The sequence below is a fragment of the Salvelinus alpinus genome, chromosome 32, assembly GCF_045679555.1.
Source record: "Salvelinus alpinus chromosome 32, SLU_Salpinus.1, whole genome shotgun sequence".
In the NCBI taxonomy this organism is placed as follows: domain Eukaryota; kingdom Metazoa; phylum Chordata; class Actinopteri; order Salmoniformes; family Salmonidae; genus Salvelinus; species Salvelinus alpinus.
In genome coordinates this window covers 7477505-7498322 of record NC_092117.1, presented here as the reverse complement: position 1 = coordinate 7498322, position 20818 = coordinate 7477505, and the positions used below count along the sequence as shown (strand labels likewise).

General features: G+C 40.6%; 1 protein-coding gene and 1 non-coding gene across 3 annotated transcripts; one reads left to right on the top strand and one right to left on the bottom strand.

Annotated features, from left to right (window-relative positions):
• Positions 1-1668: 1668 nt before the first annotated feature.
• Positions 1669-20715, bottom strand: opn3 (opsin 3). Of its 2 annotated transcripts, XM_071379553.1 has the most exons (5): positions 20519-20594; positions 20257-20316; positions 15061-15380; positions 5647-5898; positions 1669-2583 (listed from the first exon to the last, which is right to left on the bottom strand). In XM_071379553.1, exons 3-5 carry the CDS (start codon positions 15364-15366, stop codon positions 2314-2316), a joined length of 828 nt encoding a protein of 275 aa, XP_071235654.1. In that variant the 5' UTR covers positions 15367-15380; positions 20257-20316; positions 20519-20594; the 3' UTR covers positions 1669-2313. The 2 variants fall into 2 exon arrangements, with proteins under 2 accessions (XP_071235654.1, XP_071235653.1); XM_071379552.1 differs by having other exon boundaries at positions 20257-20715.
• LOC139562727 (U7 small nuclear RNA) lies at positions 11404-11456 on the top strand. The gene has a single exon (XR_011672434.1). It is a non-coding gene; the product is annotated as a U7 small nuclear RNA (small nuclear RNA).
• Positions 20716-20818: the final 103 nt, after the last annotated feature.

Below are 20818 nucleotides of genomic sequence, written 5' to 3'. Positions count from 1 at the left end.
TTACTTACAACCTCATGCTAATCGCATTAGCTCAACCGTCCCGTGGAAGGCACGAAGAATTAACTGACTTGTTTGGTTAAATAAAATTACATTTGTGGATTCAACCAGTTTTTGCCCAGTGGGTGAGGTCCTGGACACTGACTGTAGGCCTCACGTAGCCTATTATAATATTAACTAATATTAAGTGTTTCTCTCTGTAGAATTATAGACCAAATGTTGATTTTGTCTCTGGAACAGCATCTTGAGAGAATGCGAATGCGCACTTAGGGACAGTGTGTAGTCTAAACGTGCCATTTCTTTCAGGGACATATTGTAAAGGATGAAAGCCTTTCATTTTCAACCACATAAAATATGCATGCAAAATCGGTCAAACTGATGTCATTTGGAAATGTTGCACGGAAAATCACCCTGGTCCCTTGCTCTATGAGAGAAGCAGAAATGAAAGAGAAACTTTACAGACATCAACTATATTGTTGATGATGCAGTGATCGGTTTATGACATTATTCTGGTGAGCGAGGCTTTATTTAGTATGCTAGACGAGCGTCGAGTAATGACAGAAGACAACATGCACGTATCTAATTACAGACAAGTTGACTAACAAATAGCCTAACAAACGTCGGAAGTCATAATCTGATTTTTTTTTACCGCAACCCCTGTCAAAAAAATCGTTCTGCCGTCCCTGGGTAACATGCACAGGTAGCCTACATTAACCTTTTGAAGTAATTGTTTGACAATCAGATGAAAACTTAATGACTGGTTGTGTTTATGCCACATTAAAAGGTAGGCTAATACATTTTAAAAGTTAAACAACAAATCTGGACTATTAGGCCCATAGAGATCCTATTAAATGAATAGGGATTATATATGTAATTCTATGAATAAGCCCATAGAGATCCTTTAAATGAATAGGGATTATATATGTAATTCTATGAATAAGCCCATAGAGATCCTATTAAATGAATAGGGATTATATATGTAATTCTATGAATAAGCCCATAGAGATCCTATTAAAAGAATAGGGATTATATATGTAATTCTATGAATAGGCCCATAGAGATCCTATTAAATGAATAGGGATTATATATGTAATTCTATGAATAGGCCCATAGAGATCCTATTAAATGAATAGGGATTATATATGCAATTCTATGAATAGGTCCATAGAGATCCTATTAAATGAATAGGGATTATATATGCAATTCTATGAATAGGTCCATAGAGATCCTATTAAATGAATAGGGATTATATATGTAATTCTATGAATAGGCCCATAGAGATCCTATTAAATGAATAGGGATTATATATGCAATTCTATGAATAGGTCCATAGAGATCCTATTAAATGAATAGGGATTATATATGTAATTCTATGAATAGGCCCATAGACATCCTATTAAATGAATAGGGATTATATATGTAATTCTATGAATAGGCCCATAGAGATCCTATTAAATGAATAGGGATTATATATGTAATTCTATGAATAGGCCATAGAGATCCTATTAAATGAATAGGGATTATATATGTAATTCTATGAATAGGCCCATAGACATCCTATTAAATGAATAGGGATTATATATGCAATTCTATGAATAGGCCCATACAAAAAAGAATGAAGTGCGTGCACACATACAGGAGGTCCCCGCACCGGGAAGAAATGAAATCCACTTTCACCCCAGAATATAGGATATATTTAATGTATCTGGACGTGACAAAGGCGGAGAGAGTGTTGTGCAGAATTTGCTGCTGCAATATTGTAAGGCTTTTCCCTATAAGTTCATGAAGCACAATAGAGCTGCCAACCAGGGAAATAGTAATAATCAACATCACTTTCTCCATTAACACTGCTGGCCTCCGTTATGACGCAGGAGGTACTGTTTAAAAACGCTCAGCTCAGCATCAGACTATGCCAAAGACAGTTCAAGACAAGAGAAATAGGTCACAACCTCACAGCTACATCATCCGGTTACCACAACTGATGGATAGATGGTAGAATGGAGTGTTTCACAGCGTTCACGGTGAGACAGTCTGAATACAGGACATTGAACACTTCCAGGGAAGGGTTTGTTCCTTCTGATGCACAGTGAAAGAGGGTTGGGAATAAGTCTCTACGGTTTATAGTGATGGATCTTGAAAAGGCGTAAAAGAGTAACAATAGTCTTGTGTCAGAAGGGTGTTTTGGAACTTCTGGGTTCTGTGTTTCATGAGAGGAAGTTCTGAGGTTTACAGAGGAACAGGTGATATGAGGTGATTAGTCAGTTCCCATGGTGACATGGGCGTAGCACGATGTACTACAGTACCCATAATGGTCTGTCACAGCGGCCGCACCTGGATGCCCTCTGACGACATACCGCCGCTCTTGAAGGTGGTGTCCAGGTGGTGCACGTCATTGCTGGCGATGATGAAGACAATGGAGGAGGAGCTGAAGGTCACCCTCTTCTTTGGTCGTTCCCCGCCTCTTCGGTGGGACATGACGATTGGGCGAATAGGCCGCTCGATGCTCCGGGCCAGGGGGCGGTCCTTGATGCTGCTCTGAATCCACGAGAGCTGGGAGCACAGCAGCTGCAGCAAGCAGCGCCGGAACTGCCAGAGGGACAGGAGGAGGAGAAGAGAGAGAGGAACTCAGTCAGGGTCTCAATTTAATGTTGAGACGTAGAAAAGTAGAATACACAAGGTGTAATTTCGAAATTTGGTTGTGCACCAGCAGTTTTCCTCGTTACGTCAGTCACTGACAGTCACTCAATTAGCCTATGTTAGCTAAACATTTTTAGATTGCTAGGTACGTTAGTCTAGCGGCTGTACATATCTGCTCATAATTCCATGGCGTTATTTGATATTATTTTATAGTATGAAGAATACAATAGAATAAAGCTGAATAAAATAGTCCCCAAACGATCCGAGGGAGTGCGCACATGCAGCTAATCTGTGCTGAGCTGTTAACAAAGAAATAGGTACTCCTATTTGCTTAATTTAGAGTTACTAATGTAACTTTAGTTGCTCTACAAACGTCGGTCTCTATGTTTTAGATTTGTAATACATTGTAAGGCTGCATGATGAGATTCTAATGATGATTTGAAAAAAGTTACTTGAATGGCATGAGCTCTGCCTTTTTTGAGCAGGCTGTACACACTCCAATAGTCTCATTCACAATTTGACAAGCACTTGATAATGCCTCGAATTTCACGGCAGCATCCCTTTGGGGCCGTAATGCACCCTTAAAAAAATCAATGCCGTTTGCTTCCCGGAGTGCTGCGTTGTGCCCTTCTCCCTGAGTGTTCTGTGCAATCGGAAGCCCTCTCACTCACATGGCTCTCTGTCACGTGATCGGATCTTTCTCACAGGCTACAAATGAAGACAGACACATCGGGGACAAAACTGCGAGCGTCCTTCTTCATAAGGCTCCTTTTATCTCCACCTCCTGTCTGAATGACCTACCCAAAGTAAACTGCCTGTTACTCAGGCCCTGAATCCAGGATATGCATATAATTGGTACCATTGGAAAGAAAACACTTTGTTTGTAGAAAGTTTGTAGACATTTTTTAAATAATGTAGGAGAGTATAACACAATAGATAAGGTAGGAGAAAATCCAAAGAAAAACCAACCGGAATTCTTTTTTTTTGAGAGACCATGCTCATACACTGGAAAGAATAGGAAAATAATTAAATCTAGCTCCCATACTTCTTTCTGTATCAAATATTATAGTTCAATTACATTTTAGGGTATCTGAGGATTAAATAGAAATGTATTTTGACTTGTTGAAACAAAGTTTAGGGGTAGATTTTCGGATTCCTATCTTGGCAAGTAGAACGAGTGAATTACTCAAATCGATGGCGCCAACTAAACTGACTTTTTGGGATATAAAGAAGGATTTTATCAAAAAAAACGACACTACATGTTATAGCTGGGACCCTTTGGATGACAAATCAGAGGAAGATTTTCAAAAAGTAAGTGAATATTTAATCGCTATTTGTGAAATTATGAAACCTGTGCCGGTGGAAAAATATTTTGAATTGGGGCGCCGTCCTCAAACAACCGCATGGCATGCTTTCGCTGTAAAGCCTACTGTAAATCGGACAGTGCAGTTAGATTAACAAGAATTAAAGCTTTCAACCGATATAAGACACTTGTATGTACATAAATGTTTAATATCCATAATTTTGATGATTATTTATTTGAATTGCGCGCCCTCCAGTTTCACCGGAAGTTGTCCCGCTAGCGGGACGCCTAACCCGAAAGAGGAGGTGCATATTGGAAGAACTGTCCACATTTACTTTTTGTCAGCCAACAAGATGAGTAGGCCTAACAAACAGCAAAAGCACTAGCCTATGTCAATCTACTATCCCCCATAGAACAAAAGTCGAACTATTCTATTCTGTACAAGAAATAAATATTCCAAACATAGTCTGGTACAGATGTGGGATGCAATAGATCACAAATTAATACAACCACTAGCATCCCAAAAACTTTTTTATGCAATGTGGCTGATGCAACAGATCAGAACGTTTAGCTTAAAATGTTGATAAACTATTAGGCTATTTCTTCACATTATAAGCGCAGCAATGTGCACATTGTAGGCTAGTAGGCTATAAGCGGAAAACACCATTATCAAAAGTGACCGCAAATGCAATTATGCATGTAATGCTTTAATTATAAAGCTGCATTTTTATGGTGAGAATTATCCTCCCCAAAGTTGAAACTCACACGCTGCTGTTAGGCTCTACACCCCTCGTAAAGCAGATTAATGTTCTTAATTTTAAGATGTTATTTGGCCACTTACGTTGTGATACAAACATTATTAAAACATATAGGCCTATAGGCTAGGTGTGCGACTATGATTCGAACAAGTCGCAAAAAAGGGGGTGAGAGTGACTAACAAAATCAATGGGGCGCGTGCACTGCGTTGCGTGTCAGTCAGTAATTCGGCATTCAAGGTTTTAGATGTTGGCTAGAGTAAGGATGTTGCTGTGACCGTATTACCGCCACACCGGCGATCACGAGTCATGAAGGCAGTCAAATTCCACATGACTGTTTAGTCATTGGTAACTAGGCTTCTCCAAGCTCTGATGCTGCTAATGGTCATTAGTAGCCTACCAAACTTGTTAACTGCCTGGTACTCAGCACTCTCACCCAGATATCATATGAACATGGCATAAATCATGGCATAATTTATTAAATCTACAAAGTTTTCTCTCTGAACCAAGGCAAAATGTATAGAATTGTAGGAAATTTGCTTTAAATCAGCTAAATGTTTTCGCTGCCCATGTCAAAATGAGTAGAATTGCATGAAATGTGTTTTTAAAACTGCAAAAATGTCTCTCCACCCCATGGCATAATGTGTTTTTATTTGTTTTAATTGGCTTTAAAACTGAAACAATTTTTGTACGCCTCATGGCAAAATGTGTAGAATGGCAGGAAAATTACTTTAAAACTGTAACATTATTCTCTCCACTGTCAAGAGGGGAGCAGCTTAAATGTTTTGCCCACTAGGTGGGGGCGAGCCTAACCAAATCTCACTTAGGGCACAATGAGGTCTGTAAACAACAGACAAACCTTGATTTTGAAGTGTGATTTTTCTTTAAATTTGGAAAAGGGCTTGTTTCAAAGCATTTCCTCTATCCGTATAGGTGTGTCAGGGGTCCCCTCACCTTTCTGCTCATGAACATGTAGATGAGAGGGTTATACGCCGTGCTGGATTTAGCGAAGAAGGAGGGGATGATGGCGATGGCGGGGGTGACCATGCTCTTCCTGCCAAAGGCTTCCATCATGGACACCACGGCATATGGTGTCCAGCACACCAGGAAACAGGAGATCATCAGCAAGAACATGACGGCCACCTTCTTCTCATAGCGCAGGATCTTAATGATCTGCACTGTCTGAAGGTCCTGGATGGAGCGGAGCTGTAGGGAATGACAACAGGAAAGAATCTCATCACTTACCAACATGGTCTCCTTAGAATATGTCAACAAATTGGGACATACTGTATAACCACTGCAGTTATACGTCCCTTCCACTGACATATTAGTTATAAACTGAGTATACAAAAAGATTAAGAACACCTGCTCTTTCCATGACATAGACCAGTGATCAACAACCAGTGGTCAAGATCCCTTTCACAGTCAAAAAGCACAGTCAAAAGGTTCTCATTTACAACTGCGACCTGGCCAAGATAAAGCAAAGCAGTGCGACACAAACAACAACACAGATTACACATTGAATAAACAAACGTACAGTCAATAACACATTAGAAAATATCGATATACAGTGTGCGAATGAGGTAAGATTATGGGTATGACTTAAAACATGACTTGAACAATGTAACATTAACCTAATAAAAATAAAGGTTCTGTAGGAATGATGTACCACCCTGCATCCCACTGCTGGCTTGCCTCTGAAGTTAACCAGGGTTGGTCCTGGATGGGAGACCAGATGCTGCTGGAAGTGGTGTTGGATTGCCAGTAGGAGGCACTTTATCATCAGGTCTAAAAAAATATCCCAATCCCCCAAGGCAGTGATTGGGGACATTGCCCTGTGTAGGGTGCTGTCTTTTGGATGGGATGTTAAATGGGTGACCTGACTCTCTGTGGTCACTAAAGATCCCACGGCACTTTTCGTAAGAGTAGGGGTGTTAAACCCGGTGTCCTGGCTAAATTCCCAATCTGACCCTCATACCATCATGGCCACCTAATAATACCCAGCTTCCAATTGGCTCATTCATCCTCCTTCCTCTCCCCTGTAACTATTCCCCAGGTTGTTGCTGAGAATGTGTTCTCAGTCAACTTACCTGGTAAAATAAGGGTGAAAAGGTGTTTGGGCAGTAGGCCATTATCACAGCATATTGGCTATATCCCTCTCCTGACAATATTGTTATTCTCAGACCATATTACATTTAAAAACTTGAGCTTTGATAACAAAATAAATCAGTTGGTGTAGCACTTGCGAGGCACTGCGGACCATGAATTGAAATAATAAAAATTGTTATTTTACTGGACTGACGCTTTCTGCATCTGATGGTTATGATGCTTTCAAGACAACAGGGAAATCAGAAAATAACCGAAGTTAAATCATGAAGTCAGTGATCTTCAAGTCGGAAAGTCTAGAAAGATGCTCGAGTTTCCAACTTGGAATTCTGAGTTGGATAAACGTTCAAAACGATTTTTCCCAGTTAGATGTAGTTTTTTCTTTTACAAGTTCCCAGTTGTCTTGAACGCACTTAAGTCGGAAGCTGGAGATTTTCGAGTTCCCAGTTATTTTGAACACGGCATTAGTCTCAGCGGAGGGAGAGAGCAGCAGAGGGTCCGCATCTCACGGTCCCTGCTCTCTCCTTCCTTTCTACCAGTGAGACTGACCAGAGAGAGTGGACCGTCTTCCACCTGATGGTGAAACAATATCTGCCTCAGTCATGCACAAATTCATGTTGTTCCTATGACCAGAGAAAGTGAAATATTCCTTGATATTAAAGTAGACAGGACGAGCTGCTAGTAATAATAAAAACGCAGAGCTATCGATACACTTGGCTCCTCATTCATTGCAGCCGCAGCACAAGTGGAAGTAAGGAAAAGCATGTTTCATGTTATGTAATAGTGTTGAATAAAAACAGTGTTGACAGTGCTGAATAAAAACTTAAACATGAACTCACTCATAAAAACAGCAGCTATTTGCTGTATTCTTTGACAGTCTCTCTGTGGTCATGGTTTTAAAAGTGATTAAATCTTATGTAGGATAGTATCATAACGGTGCTGTGGCAGGGGTCGTGGAAGCTCTGTCCGAATGGTGATTTGACAGAGAAGACAGGGAGAGCAGACATTACTGAGTCACCACTAACGGTCTGAATGGCAATGGTCAGAAAATGGCTAAGAATGTCTATAGAATAATATACTATAGAATACTAAAGTAAATACACTAAGTATTAGCTGCAAAAAAGCACTGTAGTAAATATCACAGTTATGTCTGCAAAAACACTACAGTCTGCAAAAACACTACACTTATTTAACTACAGTATTTCATTTGCATATACCCTGCCCATTCCCCTCCCCCATGTCGCAATTTGTGCGTAATCCTTTCTGCCCGCTCCTGTCGGCAATGGAAAAACAAACACAAACAACATCTTCAACCACCTACCCACAATCACACAGCACCATGCCATCCCAGTATCCTGAAGAGCAAGTTTCCATCCCCTATTTTGTTTTATTTCTAATTCAGACATTAAATCCCTAAAATGTCATTTGTAGGCTACCTCCTCATTTTGACATTGTTTGGTTGAGTTTCCTTTTTTTGTCACGCGTCCTTGTTGATTGTAAGAATCAACCGACCTTTAATTTACGCCTTTTATTTAAATGAATCATGCAGATGTATCTGTTGATTTAGGCTGTCATTGTTTATATTTTCCGGTCAGCTTTTCAGTTTGCCAATTGCTTTGAATTTGATGTAGGTATTGGAAGTCGGCCTTGTTGTTACTTGATAGCTTGTATTTTTGTCTTTGTTGTGTATACTGTATTGTCTTACCGGTATGTAGGCCTAGGCACACACAAAAACGTTTAATCTGAACTGAATATCTGAGTCTCAGGTGGGCATAACAGAACATTGACCTTTGGTTATGCATCAGCATGGGCATAGAGAATCTGTGCAGTAATAGACAGACCAAACAGGGAGAGCAGAGATTCCTGAGTCACCACTAATGGTCTGAATGGCAATGGTCAGAAAATGTCTAAACGGATTGAAACTGCTCTATCGTCTTGGTAGACCAATTAAACGAGTCAGTCAGTCAGTCAGTCACTCCTTACTACCCTAAATAATTGTTAATCAATTATGGACCACGAACTGACTTGGCCCCACTTCCTGACATTGATAGTCATGGAAACTTTGATTGGGGCATAATTTATGAAGAGTTCTCACATAACAGTCTTTTAAAGCTCGCCAAAGTGTTTCTCTTGAGAAGGATACAATACTCCAGAGCTTGCACATATAGAAACCTCTCTTTGATGGTCTTACGAAGCCCAGTAGTAATCAGCATTCTCTAAGACTGCAGTTCACTGAGGTTTCCCTATAATGTTGAGTCAGAGGTTCATGCTGAGTTTCTCAAGGGTTCTCAGAGCACTCTCAACAAACATGGGCAGGGGAAGGGCAGATCTTTAGTGGTTGAGGGAAGCCTTGATGTCTTGGGGACCTGGGACTGTTTATAAAAATAAAAATTAAAAATTAAAAAAACTTTATTTAACCAGGTAAACTAGTTGAGAACAAGTTCTCATTTACAACTGCGACCTGGCCAAGATAAAGCAAAGCAGTGCGACACAGAGTTACACATGGAATAAACAAGCGTACAGTCAGTAACACAATAGAAAAAAAGGAAGTCTATATACAGTGTGTGCAAATGGCGTGAGGAAGTAAGGCAATAAATAGGCCATAGTAGTGAAGTATTTTCAATTTAGCAGATTAACACTGGAGTGATAAATGAGCAGATGATGATGTGCAAGTAGAGATACTGGTGTGCAAAAGAGCAGAAAAGTAAATAAAAACAATATGGGGATGAGGTAGATAGATTGGGTGGGCTATTTACAGATGGACTATGTACAGCTGCAGCGATCGGTGCTGTGCAGTAATGGCTTACTTCCTTAAATGTTGTAAATACTTAAAGAAGCAAAAACAGGCACAGTGGAGGCAGCGGTGCCAAGCCGTTGCACAGATACCGCTAAACATCTGGGTGAATTGACTACACCCACATTAATTTATTTTACTTTAGAGTAAACTGTAGAATACTGTAGAATACTATACTACACACTGTAGTATCCCTCTATCATGTGTAGTACTTACTATAGAATGTTGTAATATACTGTAGAATACGGTTCTATATTAAATACTAGAGTATCCGCAAAAACGCTAGTCCGCAAAACACTACACTTTTTTAACTACAGTATTTAATTTGCATATACCGTGCCCATTCCCCTCCCTATGTGGCAATTTGTGCCACCCATGAGTGAGAAATATACATTCCAAGTATAGACCATATGTTGTGTTCCCTACAGGTTTGAGAACTGTGTGTAATTCTCTCTGCCCGCTCCTGTTGGAAGATGGAAGCACAATCAACATCCTCAACCAACTACCCACAATCACAAAGCACCACACTCTCCAAGTGACCTGAAGAGCAAGTTTCCATCCCATATTTTTTAAATTTCTAATAAATATTTAATATATATTAAATCCCACTCCCAACTCAAACCCTTACCCTAAACCGGGTCCGTATCTGATTCCCAACCCTACCCCCTAAACCTTACCCTAAACCGGGCTCTTATCCCCTCCCCCCTCCTTTTTTATTTGTCTTCTTTATTTTTCTTCTTTACATTTAATTATCCAATGAAGCTTGTTTTAATTAAAATCAAGTAGCAGAAGACAAAAGGACAACTCCAACATCCCTCCCCCTTGCCAAACCTCACCCTCGACTGGATAGACACACTGAGAAGAGCGGTAGAAAAGAGCAGAAATTCTGAGCTCTCCCTACAAGCCTACACGTCTCTTTACTTACTCTACTACAGGTTATAGAAAAGAGCAGAAGCCCTGAGCTCTCCCTACAAGCCTACACGTCTCTTTACTTACTCTACTACAGGTTATAGAAAAGAGCAGAAGCCCTGAGCTCTCCCTACAAGCCTACACGTCTCTTTACTTACTCTACTACAGGTTATAAAAAAGAGCAGAAGCCCTGAGCTCTCCCTACAAGCCTACACGTCTCTTTACTTACTCTACTACAGGTTATAGAAAAGAGCAGAAGCCTTGAGCTCTCCCTACAAGCCTACACGTCTCTTCACTTACTTCACTACAGGTTATAGAAAAGAGCAGAAGCCCTGAGCTCTCCCTACAAGCCTACTGTAACGTCCTGACCAGAGTTATTATGTGTGTTGCTTGTTTAGTGTTGGTCAGGACGTGAGCTGGGTGGGAATTCTATGTTGTGTGTCTAGTTTGTCTGTTTCTGTGTCCAGCCTAATATGGTTCTCAATCAGAGGCAGCTGGTAATCGTTGTCCCTGATAGAGAATCATATATAGGAGGCTTGTTTTGTGTTGGGATTTTGTGGGTGATTGTTTCCTGTCTCTGTGTTTGTCTGCACCAGATAGGTCTGTCTCGGTTTTTTCACATTTGTTATTTTGTATGTTGTTTGTAGTGTTTCACTTGTTCTTTAATTAAACATGTTGAACACTAGCCGCGCTGCACTTTGGTCCTCTCCACCCCTGGAAGAAAGCCGTTACACCTACACGTCTCTTTACTTACTCTACTACAGGTTATAGAAAAGAGCAGAAGCCCTGAGCTCTCCCTACAAGCCTACACGTCTCTTTACTTACTATACTACAGGTTATAGAAAAGAGCAGAAGCTCTGAGCTCTCCGTTCAGACCCCAGTCTTACCTACAGGTTATGGAAAAATGTGCTCTTTTAGTATTTCTCCAGTAGGTTTCCTGAAGCAGAAAGCCTCCACTTCTATGTCAAAGATAATAAAACAATAACAATTTAATAAATACTACAGTAATGTCACAAAAACAATACAAAAATACTACATTATACTACAGTCCACAAAAAAACTACAGAAAATACTACAGTATATGACAATCTGCAAAAACACTACATTAATTACTATAGTATATACTATGGTTATGTTACTACAGTATTTATACTATAGTTAACTGTAAATACTACAGTATACTACAGTAAATACTACTGTAAATACTACAGTATACTACGGTAAATACTACAGTAAGTACTAGTGTTTTAGCTGACTTTAGACATGCAGAAACACTACAGTGAATACTATAGTATTTATACCATAGTATACTATAGTATTTTATCAGATTAGTTTATGCACACACAAGCACGCACGCACGCAAACGCACGCACGCACACACACACACAAAAATGTGCAAAAACACAGAGCCCCGCACACCATACTATACTCTCCATAGTAACCGTGCGGTCCACTGCTGAGTGAACCCACTTTAACCCCTATTATCCTCACAGGCAACCCTCTATGCAGGGTGGTAAAGTGGTACATCAGGATGATTTGAAGCACTTAAGAGTGAGGAAGGAGGAAGGAAGAATGGAGGAAATGTAGATACATTTGGAAAGGTAGGTGAAAGATAAAAGGAAAAAGATCAAGTGGTGGTCATTCCCTGTGATAATGGAACAAAAATGTCCATGAAAGTTTGTACTTCGCAAAGAAAATGCAGGTTGGCATTTATTGTCATGAATCTTGCCCTGGAGGCAGCACTGCAGAGTGGTCACTATCTGGCACTGCCACAAAGTAATAACATCAGATTTTAAACCTAACTCTAACCTTAACCGTAACCTTAACCACACTGCTAACTCTACTGCCTAAATCTAAACTTAAATTAAGACCAAAAAGGTCATTTTTGTTTTCATGATTTTTTACGAAATAGCACATTTTGACTTTGCAGCTGGCCCATCTAGCGGAAATCACTAAGTTCAGCCTCCAGGGCAAAAGCCATGACAATAATTATCAACCTGCATAGAAAATGTCCTTAGGAGGAAAGGTTTTTCTATATTCTGTATTAGGCATTCGCATCTATGATTAGTTTGGTTCTGTTCAGTTCACTTTATCGACTTACTCTGGACTTGGTCAGATTTTTTCAATTTTATTTATTTATTTACTCTTGAGCTCTTTAAAGGCCCCGTGCAGTCAAAAACGTGATTTCCTGTGTTTTATATATATTTCCACACTATGAGGTTAATAATACTGTGAAATTGTGGAAATGATGATAATGCCCTTTTAGCGTAAGCGCTGTTTGAAAAGACTTTTGTCCTGCGTGGTGACGTCACCAGGTGTTAAATTAGTTAAAGGTCCATTGCAGCCATTTTTATCTCAAAATCAAATCATTTCTGGCTACCAATTAAGTACTTTACTGTGATTGTTTTCAATTAAAGTGGTCAAAAAGAAACAAAAAAAACGTCTTAGCAAATAGCAATTTCTCAAGCAAAAATGTTGCTAAGACTATCTGGGAGTGGTCTGAGTGGGGAGGGGAAAACTGAAAACGGGCTGTTATTGGCAGAGGTTTGGAACTCTCATTCTGTCAAAAACAAGTTTTCCCTTGTTATATCTACAGTGGGGAGAACAAGTATTTGATACACTGCCGATTTTGCAGGTTTTCCTACTTACAAAGCATGTAGAGGTCTGTAATTTTTATCATAGGTACACTTCAACTGTGAGAGACGGAATCTAAAACAAAAATCCAGAAAATCACATTGTATGATTTTTAAGTAATTAATTTGCATTTTATTGCATGACATAAGTATTTGATCACCTACCAACCAGTATGAATTCCGGCTCTCACAGACCTGTTAGTTTTTCTTTAAGAAGCCCTCCTGTTCTTCACTCATTACCTGTATTAACTGCACCTGTTTGAACTCGTTACCTGTATAAAAGACACCTGTCCACACACTCAATCAAACAGACTCCAACCTCTCCACAATGGCCAAGACCAGAGAGCTGTGTAAGGACATCAGGGATACAATTGTAGGCCTGCACAAGGCTGGGATGGGCTACAGGACAATAGGCAAGCAGCTTGGTGAGAAGGCAACAACTGTTGGCGCAATTATTAGAAAATGGAAGAAGTTCAAGATGACGGTCAATCACCCTCGGTCTGGGGCTCCATGCAAGATCTCACCTCGTGGGGCATCAATGATCATGAGGAAGGTGAGGGATCAGCCCAGAACTACACGGCAGGACCTGGTCAATGACCTGAAGAGAGCTGGGACCACAGTCTCAAAGAAAACCATTAGTAACACACCATGCCGTCATGGATTAAAGTCCTGCAGCGCACGCAAGGTCCCCCTGCTCAAGCCAGCGCATGTCCAGGCCCGTCTGAAGTTTGCCAATGACCATCTGGATGATCCAGAGGAGGAATGGGAGAAGGTCATGTGGTCTGATGAGACAAAAATAGAGCTTTTCGGTCTAAACTCCACTCGCCGTGTTTGGAGGAAGAAGAAGGATGAGTACAACCCCAAGAACACCATCCCAACCGTGAAGCATGGAGGTGGAAACATCATTCTTTGGGGATGCTTTTCTGCAAAGGGGACAGGACGACTGCACCGTATTGAGGGGAGGATGGATGGGGCCATGTATCGCGAGATCTTGGCCAACAACCTCCTTCCTTCAGTAAGAGCATTGAAGATGGGTCGTGGCTGGTTCTTCCAGCATGACAACGACCCGAAACACACAGCCAGGGCAACTAAGGAGTGGCTCCGTAAGAAGCATCTCAAGGTCCTGGAGTGGCCTAGCCAGTCTCCAGACCTGAACCCAATAGAAAATCTTTGGAGGGAGCTGAAAGTCCGTATTGCCCAGCGACAGCCCCGAAACCTGAAGGATCTGGAGAAGGTCTGTATGGAGGAGTGGGCCAAAATCCCTGCTGCAGTGTGTGCAAACCTGGTCAAGAACTACAGGAAACGTATGATCTCTGTAATTGCACACAAAGGTTTCTGTACCAAATATTAAGTTCTGCTTTTCTGATGTATCAAATACTTATGTCATGCAATAAAATGCAAATAATTTACTTAAAAATCATACAATGTGATTTTCTGGATTTTTGTTTTAGATTCCGTCTCTCACAGTTGAAGTGTACCTATGATAAAAATTACAGACCTCTACATGCTTTGTAAGTAGGAAAACTTGCAAAATCGGCAGTGTATCAAATACTTGTTCTCCCCACTGTATATGTATTTCCACACTATGAGGTAGGAATAATACTGTGAAATTGTGGAAATGATGATAATGCCCTTTTAGCATAAGAGCAGTTTGAAAAGACCGCCTGTAATTTCAGCCTGTTTTGGTGGGATAGAGTTTTGGCCTGCCTGGTGACATCACCAGGTGGTAAATTAGTTAATATACCAACAAAACAATCACAAGGTACATAATTGTTTCCCAGAAATGATTTGATATTGAGATAAAAATGGCTGCATTGGACCTTTACGTTAAAAGACGATCGACATAAACCACACTGACATAAACATGAAGCAACAGAAGAAAATGGAAGGGAGAGACGAGCGAGACTGTCTCGTCCTTCTTCTTACCATTCGCACCGTGTAGAGAATGTTCATATAGCAGTAAATCATAATGCCCACAGGGACAAAGAAGCAGGCCAGGAGAAAGAGGAGAATGAAGGAGGCGTCGATAGGGTCCTTGGATGTCCAGTCCAGGGAACAGCCTAACTGGTGGATCTCCAGAGTGTAGCGGTTCCAACCCAGGAGAGGGGCCCCTGTCCAGGCCAGGGAGTAGAGCCAGATGTGGGTGATGCACCTCCAGGCCCAGGGGAAGTCCACCACCTGAGCATAGACCACCCGGATGTAGCGCTCGTAGGCCAGAGCTGAGAGACTCATGATGGACACGATGCCTGGAAGGGAGGGAGATGAGTGATGATGCTGAGTAATGACTTCCGAATCTGGGTTATGCAATATCTATATGTAGGTCCTGATTAGTACTGCAATTGGTTATTACAGTTATTACTCAGTCCTCATCAATATTTTCCCAATGTATAATCAGTAATCATAAATATCCTCTTAGCAAGAGAAGTAATAGGAGAGGTGTCCTGTTGTTTGTGCACTTGATTCTGTCAACACACAGAACCGCATCATTTCGATCAAATCACACATTCCACCTTCAACAATTTCAATAAAACATAAAACCAAGTGTTGCAGCACAGGTGTGTTGCAATATCAGGGGAGATGTCCATGCACAGAGTGTCACTGCACACTGCAACACAACTAATACATAACATGTCTGTACAGATCAAACTGACAGGACCACACTGCATGAGTACAATGGGTGTAACAGGTGCAGGATGTCCTGAGATAGCCATCCAAATTTAGACTGTTGAAGAATGTGAGAGTTGCTTCACATGCATAGTAGATTAACGTGGTATCAATACTCTGTGCCATTCATCTCTTTCTGAGGGGCTTTAGTGTGCCTGTATGCTAATCATCATTCATTTTTATATTAACCAGCATCTTCTTCAGTGTCTCTGCAAAATTGTACTATAGTGAGCTGCAATGCGGGCATCAAAGTCAAATTACCACCCCCATCCATCCTACAAGAGTGAACCGTTTATTTTTGGAGGCAACAAATAACATGTAATGTAAATAAATAAAAAAGTAAATAGTTTACAATATATGAAGACATCGGACAGCTGAGAAAAGTCCCCCATATAAGTATATTGGACAATATTGCACTTAGCCTACAGTAGATTACATGTGCCTGAGAGAGATACTGGGAAAGAGAGAGCGAGAAAGAGAGAGAGAGAAAGAGGGAGCGAGAGAGTGAGAGAGCGCAGAGGGCGTGAAGGTTGCACTAACCACCTCATTAGCAGACCTCTTCATTAATAAGTGATGATTCCTATAATAAATAGGGAAGAGACAGTTATGTGATTGCACAATTATTTATCTTGCTCGCCCTAAGCCCTCAATGACGATAATTATATAGCTGGAATGGGTCGGAAAAAAAGAACAGGAACTGTATGGATAGCCATTTTATCATCTATTCACTGCATTTTTTATATCATTTTTTTTTTTTTTATCAACCTTTTTATTATCGATATCAATAATTCCCCATAGGATTCAACGGAGTAACAACTCAACATTAGGAAAGTGTTCTTAATGTTTCGTACACTCAGTGTAATAAGATGAGTATTGTGGTGGCAACATCATGTTATGGGTGTGCTTGTTACCGCCAGGCCCTAAAGGATCAAAAGAAATATGAGATGAGCAAATGACAGGCAAAACGTTTTAGGAAAACCTAAAACTTAATTTTATTTTCAGCAGAACAATTACACACCAGAATGGCTTTCCAAGAAGTGTTGAGAATTCAAATTTACTAAGCTTGAATAAGCGCCAAACCCAGATTCGTCCGTCGGACTGCCAGATGGTGTAGCGTGATTTATCAGTCCAGAAAACATTTCATGAAGCTCCCGACGAACAGTTATTCTGCTGACGTTGCTTCCAGAGGCAGTTTGGAACTCGGTAGTGAGTGTTACAACTGAGGACAGACAATTTTTATGTGCAGCACCCGGCTTGTGTGGCCTACCACTTTGCGGCTGAGCCGTTGTTGCTCCTAGACGTTTCCACTTCACAATAACAGCAGTTACAGTTACTGCCAAAGTTTGTCTATGTAGATTGCATGACTGTGTGCTCGGTTTTATACACCTGTCAGCAACGTGGGTGGCTGAAATAGCCGAAACCAATAATTTGAAGGGGTGTCCACATACTTTTGTATATATAGTGTATTTAACATGCACTAAAGACGCAATCAGCTATTTAAATCAACCCCTGGAATTGATACAAACATTCTTGAACATACTGTACTTATGTCATAGTCTACCCATGAAATGAATATACAGTTGAAGTCAGAAGTTTACATACACTTAGACTGGAGTCATTAAAACTCATTTTTCAACCACTCCACAAATTTCTTGTTAACAAACTATAGTTTTGGCAAGTCGGTTAGGACATCTACTTTGTGCATGACACAAGTCATTTTTCCAACAATTGTTAACAGACAGATTATTTCACATGTAATTCACTGTATCACAATTCCAGTGGGTCAGAAGTTTGCATACACTAAGTTGACTGTGCTTTAAACAGCTTAGAAAATTCCAGAAAATGATGTAATGGCTGTAGAAGCTTCTGATAGGCTAATTGACATAATTTGAGTCAATTGGAGGTGTACCTGTGGATATATTGCAAGGCCTACCTTCAAACTCAGTGCCTCTTTGCTTGACATCATGGGAAAATCAAAAGAAATCAGCCAAGACCTCAGAAAAAAAATTGTAGACCTCCACAAGTCTGGTTCATCCTTGGGAGCAATTTCCAAACGCCTGAAGGTACCAAGTTCATCTGTACAAACAATAGTACGCAAGTATAAACACCATGGGACCACGTAGCCGTCATACCGCTCAGGAAGGAGACGTGTTCTGTCTCCTAGAGATGAATGTACTTTGGTGCGAAAAGTGCAAATCAGTGCCAGAACAACAGCAAAGGACCTTGTGAAGATGCTGGAGGAAACAGGTACAAAAGTATCTATATACACAGTAAAACGAGTCCTATATCGTCATAACCTGAAAGGCCGCTCAGCAAGTGAAGAAATCACTGCTCCAAAACTGACATAAAAAAGCCAGACTACGGTTTGCAACTGCACATGGGGACAAAGATTGTACTTTTTGGAGAAATGTCCTCTGGAAACAAAAATAGAACTGTTTGGCCATAAGGACCATCGTTGCTGTTTTCAACTCTCTAGAGACTGCAGGAGCGGTAGAGATACTCTTAATGATCGGCTATGAAAAGCCAACTGACATTTACTCCTGATTATTATTTGACCATGCTGGTCATTTATGAACATTTGAACATCTTGGCCATGTTCTGTTATAATCTCCACCCGGCACAGCCAGAAGAGGACTGGCCACCCCTCATAGCCTGGTTCCTCTCTAGGTTTCTTCCTAGGTTTTGGCCTTTCTAGGGAGTTTTTCCTAGCCGCCGTGCTTCTACACCTGCATTGCTTGCTGTTTGGGGTTTTAGGCTGGGTTTCTGTACAGCACTTCGAGGTATTAGCTGATGTACGAAGGGCTATATAAAATAAATTTGATTTGATTTGATTTGGAGGAAAAAGGGGGAGGCTTGCAAGCCGAAGAACACTATCCCAAACATGAAGCACGGGGGTGGCAGCATCATGTTGTCGGGGTGCTTTGCTGCAGGAGGGACTAGTGCACTTCACAAAATAGATGGCATCATGAGGCTGGAAAATTATGTGGATATATTAAAGCAACATCTCAAGACATCAGTCAGGAAGTTAAAGCTTGGTTGCAAATAGGTCTTCCAAATGGACAATGACCCCAAGCATACTTCCAAAGTTGTGGCAAAATGGCTTAAGGACAGCAAAGTCAAGGTATTGGACTGGCCATCACAAAGCCCTGACCTCAATCCTATAGAAAATTTGTGGGCAGAACTGAAAAAGTGTGTGCGAGCAAGGAGGCCTACAAACCTGACTCAGTCACAGATCGGGAGGCAGACACAGATCGGGATATAATTACACAGGTATTTCCGAGGTGTCCTTGACATGAACCAGCTTCATCCCCATAGCGGAAAAATGGCATTCATAAACATCCACAACCATATAAAGACTGGTTTCATAAATAAATAGGGAGAAAGTGGGCTAAACAGTTCTTCCTTAGAATAAGATGGGTAGTAAATGTCCCGTGTAACATTCGAAATAGTATATACAAGGATCACAGAGTTCTGAAATGTAATACCCCGTGCTTCTACACCTGCATTGCTTGCTGTTTGGGGTTTTAGGCTGGGTTTCTGTACAGCACTTTGAGATATCAGCTGATGTAAGAAGGGCTATATAAATACATTTGATTTGATTTGATTTTAGTTACACCAGCTCTGTCAGAAGGAATGGGCCAAAATTCACCCAATTTATTGTGGGAAGCTTGTGGAAGGCCACCCAAAACGATTGACCCAAGTTAAACTATTTAAAGGCAATGCTACCAAATAGTAATTGAGTGTATGTAAACTTCTGACCCACTGGGAATGTGATGAAAGAAATAAAAGCTCAAATAAATCATTCTCTCTACTATTATTCTGACATTTCATATTCTTAAAATAAAGTGGTGATCTAAACTGACCTAAGACAACGAATTTATACTAGGATTAAATGTCGGGAATTGCGAAAAACTGAGTTTAAATGTATTTGGCAAAATTGTATGTAAACTTCCGAATTCAACTGTATGTACAATGATTACAGTGTAGAAAACTAGCCACTTGTCAGAATATTCCATATTTTCCAGTGTGTAAAAGGGGAGGCAGACACAGATCGGGATATAATTACACAGGTATTTCCGAGGTGTCCTTGACATGAACCAGCTTCATCCCCATAGCGGAAATGGCATTCATAAACATCCACAACCATATAAAGACTGGTTTCATAAATAAATAGGGAGAAAGTGGGCTAAACAGTTCTTCTTTAGAATAAGATGCGTAGTAAATGTCCCGTGTAACATTCGAAATAGACTATACAAGGATCACAGAGTTCTGAAAATGTAATACCCCAAAAAACTAATCTGAAATACACAAACATGGAACACAAATTAAATGAAAAGGCTGCCACAAAACATATTGGATTAGGCCTATTTAAATAAGTAAACATCTTTTTTAATTTAATTTTAGATTAATGTGTGAATCTAGGTAAGACACCCAAAGCACAGAAGCTCAGATACTGACCAAATAAGCTGTTGCTGAATCCGTCCCAGACGCATGTTGCCGCGTTCCAGTCCCATCCGCCTTTGATGCACGAAACAAACGTAAAGTTAATTCCAATGACAGACACCAACAAGTCACTTATACTTATGTTTACTATTAACAAATTTGTGGGCGTCCGGAGTCTCTTGAATCTGTAGTACAGCATGATGACAATAATATTGTTGCAAAATCCGAAGAGTCCAATTGTTCCGATAGCAAAGGCAAGGAGTTTGTAAGTACCAACCGCAAATATATATTCTTCTGTATTCCTTCCAGTTCTAGTGAAATTCGCAGGATTCATTGCTTGAATAACATTGTGCTGCGCGCCTTGACCTGTCTAGTGTGGTGAGGAGGGAAGATCCGCGCCGCAGTTGGATTACTGATGCGGATCTAAACGAGTTAAACCTGCGACATCTCTTTGGAGAAATTAGGTCTATTCTCCTAAGGATGGTTGGCTATCTCAAATGTATTTCTCGAGCAGTTAGATCTCCCGCAGTCGTCATCCGTCACGTTAATTAGTTGACAGCCACTGTAGACCTACTGT

Bases quoted from the DNA above. Each gene is read 5' to 3' on its own strand.
- opn3 (XM_071379552.1), bottom strand. From the start codon at position 20,575: ATGAATCCTGCGAATTTCACTAGAACTGGAAGGAATACAGAAGAATAT. The intron at 15,381-20,256 runs GTCAGTATCTGA...CCTCCCTTCCAG, and splicing joins ATTCAGCAACAGCTTATTTG to GCATCGTGTCCATCATGAGT. The intron at 2,584-5,646 runs GTGAGGGGACCC...TCCCTCTGGCAG, and splicing joins ACATGTTCATGAGCAGAAAG to TTCCGGCGCTGCTTGCTGCA.